Source organism: Belonocnema kinseyi, chromosome 1, assembly GCF_010883055.1.
Source record: "Belonocnema kinseyi isolate 2016_QV_RU_SX_M_011 chromosome 1, B_treatae_v1, whole genome shotgun sequence".
NCBI classification, from domain to species: Eukaryota; Metazoa; Arthropoda; class Insecta; order Hymenoptera; family Cynipidae; genus Belonocnema; species Belonocnema kinseyi.
The window spans coordinates 99,953,872-99,957,845 of record NC_046657.1 but is presented as its reverse complement, the minus strand read 5'-3'; the positions used below and the strand labels follow the sequence as shown (position 1 = coordinate 99,957,845).

The 3,974-nt window shown below is 29.1% G+C and overlaps 1 protein-coding gene across 1 annotated transcript in view; it reads left to right on the top strand.

The window, feature by feature from the left end:
* Positions 1–2,904, top strand: part of LOC117174358 (zinc finger protein 385B-like) — a 30,476-nt gene extending 27,572 nt beyond the window's left edge. The window contains exons 7-8 of the mRNA XM_033363422.1: positions 2,179–2,247; positions 2,422–2,904. Of these exons, the coding sequence (XP_033219313.1) occupies positions 2,179–2,247; positions 2,422–2,573 (221 nt within the window). The 3' untranslated portion in view covers positions 2,574–2,904. The remainder of the gene's footprint in view (positions 1–2,178; positions 2,248–2,421) is intronic.
* The last annotated feature ends 1,070 nt before the right edge of the window (positions 2,905–3,974 follow it).

Below are 3,974 nucleotides of genomic sequence, written 5' to 3'. Positions count from 1 at the left end.
TTCAACGGATGCCAGATTCGTAATTAGCGACTCCAAAAACCTATATCGTATTTTTTTGGATTTTTTTACCGTTTTCTCTCGATTTGACCTTCCAATGACCTTAAACCTGACGCGATAAAAGTCAAAGGAAGCCAGATTTGTATTCGACGACCCCGAAAACCATAGTAAACCCGGGCTAACCTCAGAATACATGTTTAAGAGTGTCAAATCTCTCGAAAATACAGTTGGTGGGTAGTGGTGTTTCCTATATTTGTAGGGGGGTGGGGGTGGCTGGGGGGTGGAGGGTAGTCCGTTTAGCGTGCAATCGACTCGGGATACTTATAAGATACTTCCATGATTTTTTCAGATTTTTTGGTCCAAAAGTAAATTAGGCCAAAAACCGGCCTTACCGACCCTCCCCCTTTCTGTTACAGTTTAGGAAAATTTAGAAATGATTTCTGCATACAGCTTTAGTGACGCGTATCTGAAAATTCCTATAGAAATGTATAGCAGTGTTGAAGGAGATCTGGGGAATATTTAGAGAGATTGCAAAGGGAGTTAGAGAAGTAGCGGGCATTTAGGGAGGTTGGTCTAGTATTTGGGACAGTGGCGGCGGAGCTCTAGGGGGCGATGACCCCTCAGAAATTACCCAGGACCCCCCCCCCCCCCCCCCCCCCCCCCAGGAAATAGAATGATTAAATTCATCAGATCATTTGACTTTTTCTAAAAATTCACCTGAAATCTTTGTGAAATATGCAAAATATTTTTGAAATGTTTCATCAGATTTGCGAAATTCTTTAAATCTTTGTGGACTATTTTAAATCTTTGGGAAATCATTGAAATATTTGTGCAATCTTTTAAATATTTTTCAAACATTTGTGAATTTATTGAAATCTTTATGAAATCATTTATGTATTTGTGAAATATTTGAAATCTATCTGAAATGCTTGTGAAATCTTTGCAAAATATTTGGTAATATTTGTAAAAATGACTGATGTCTTTATGAAATCTTTTGAAAAGCAGGAAAGTCTTGGTGAAATCTTTTAAATCTATCAGAAATCTTTGCGACATTTTTTTAACTTTTGGGAAATCGTTATAATCTTTGTCAAATCTTTCTGAAATGTTTAAGAAGTACTTGAAATATTTTTGAAATCTTTGTGAAATCTTTGGGAAATCATTGATATCTTTGTAAAATCTTTTAAATCTGTGCGAATCATTTACGAAATATTTGAAACCTTTTATATCTTTAGGAAATCATTTAAATCTTTCTGAAATGCTCGGAAGTCTGCGAAATATGTGAAACATTTCTGAAATGTTTGGCAATATTTGTGAAACTATTGAAATCTTTGGGAAATCATTGATATCTTTGGGTAAGCATTGGAATATTTTTGAAACTTTTGTCAAATGATTAAAATCTTTGTGAAATCTTTCGAAAATCATTGAAGTCTTGGTCAAATATATTAAATCTATCAAAAAACTTTGCGACATTTTTTTAGCCTTTAGAAATTCATTATAATCTTTGTGAAATATTTACGAAGTACTTGAAGTATTTTTGAAATATGTGGTAATATTTGTGAAATTATTGAAATCTTTGTGAAATGATTGATGTCTTTGTAAAATCTTTTAAATCTATGCCAAAGCTTTGCGAAATATGTTTAAAATTTTATATCTTTGGAAAATCATCGAAATCTTTTTGAAATCCTTGGAAACTTTGGCGAAGAAACAAGTCAAATATTTTTGAAATATTTGTGAAATTATTGAAATAATTGAAATCTTTCTGAATATTTGGAAGTGTTTGCGAAATATTTGAAACATTTCTGAATTATATCGTTATATTTGTGAAATTATTGAAATTGTTGCGAAATCATTGAAATCTTTGTGCAATCTTTGAAGTCTGTCGGAAATTTTTATGTAATAATTGAAGTCTATGTGAAATATTTTAAAATATTGAAATCTTTAAGAAATAATTAAAAATTTTGTGATATCTTTGTCAAATTTTTCTTAAATCTGCATAATATTAGAAATATTTTTTAAATATTAAGTAATATTTGTAAAATTATTGAAATCTTTATGGAATCTTTGGCATTATGAATTTCATACATGTATTTATTATTATTTATTGTTTACTATTTATTGTTGTTTTTTAATTATTTATGTACTTTATGTATGTACTTATGTACTCATTCTTTCTTTTTTCAGTGCCAGAAGTACCAAGTGGTCCCGTAATTTCTGGGCCGATTGATTATTCAATCTACAGGACGCCATCAGGTAATTAGATTCAAAACTGTTTTCATTTTATTTTAGGGGAACTATTTCGATTTATTTTTATTTTTAAAGTGTATTACTTACTGGGGCCTTTGTAAATAATTTAAAATCATTAAAAAATTTCAATTTAAGTTTAAAGGTGTTCAATTTAATGAATTTGTCTGTTCTTTTTTTCAGGTCAATATTACTGTGCGCCCTGCAATCTTTCCCTAAACTCGGAGATAACTTTCGCTCAGCACATAGAGAGCAAAAAGCACAAGAATCAAGTAAATCCGAAAGTGCAGACGACGCCCGCAACACCATCAAAAAAGTCTCACAAGAAAAAATAGATTCGGCAATCTAGAGTTTATTTTCTTCGTTCCACTTTGCCTACGGTTTTCTCCCAATCATTAGAGAACTTCTAACACCAAAACTCTGAATTGCACTATTAGTCTTAAGCTACCCAATTTATTAAAAGTTATTGTATAATCGCCCAAAATTCTTTACACTTATCTATTTTCATAATTAACAATTAATCGTTAATTATTAATGAATCATTATTCATTATTGTGTTGTGCGACGGTTCCCGAATCGAAGAACAGAACCTCGACGAGATTTGTACCTAGCACGAATCAATTTGTTGTTTTATTTTGAAGAAAATACACTTTATTGCAATATTCACTCTTTTTATAATTTTCTAGGATAATTATCTATTAATATAAAAATCAGGAAACTAACTTGGAAACTTTAAAATAATTTGGCTTTCTTTCAGCCAAACCTAAATATCAATAATATAAAAACTAGGATACTAGGTACTGATATATTAGATATTAAAAAAGTTGTTGAATTTTCAAAAAAGTATCTGCACATTTTCAACCAGAAAAGTTGAATTCACAACGAAAAATGCACTAGTTGATATTTTAACGAAGGAAAAATTTTCATTTTGAATTAAAAAATCTAAATTGAACAAGAAAAGACGAATCTTCAAGAAAATACTTAAATCCTTAACGAAGAAAAAGATTTCAGTCGATGAAAAAAAACTCAACCAAAATGTAGAATTTTTGAGTCAAGAAATAATAATTTTCAACAAAGAAAATTACTTTTTACTATAAAATACGAATTCTCAATAACATACATAAATTTTTAACCAAATAGTAGAATTTTCGAGCTAAAAAATCGAGTTTTCTAAAAAAAAATTGAATTTTCAGTCAAATTACATTTGCAACATTTTGACCAATTAGTTTGATTTTTAATAAAGAAGATTATTGTCTTAGCAAAAAAGACAAATTGTTAACAAAATGCATATATTTATAAACAAATAGTCAAATTTTTAAACCAAGAAAATTAATTTTCTACCAAAAAATACAAAATTTTAACAAACTACCATCAGGGTGGCCGCTGGATGGGGAAACACGAAAAACCGGGAAATGACCGGGAATTTTATGGGACCGGGAAAAGCGGGAAATGACAGTGAATTTATTTTTTGACCGGGAATTTTACAAAATTTGTAATACATAAAAATTTTTTTCAACTGTGATTTCAACCGTTTTTAAATAATTTCCTAAATTGTGATTTTTATAAATTATTATAACATTTAGTCTAGAATGCTTAATTCGAAAATCTTTCACTTTAGAAATTTTCCATTTTAGATTTTTAATTTTTAAGCATATATTTTAATTTTAAGAATTTTAAAACGCAGTTTTAAGGGTTAAAAAAATTAAAAAATAGAAGTTTCTAAAATAGAAGATTTT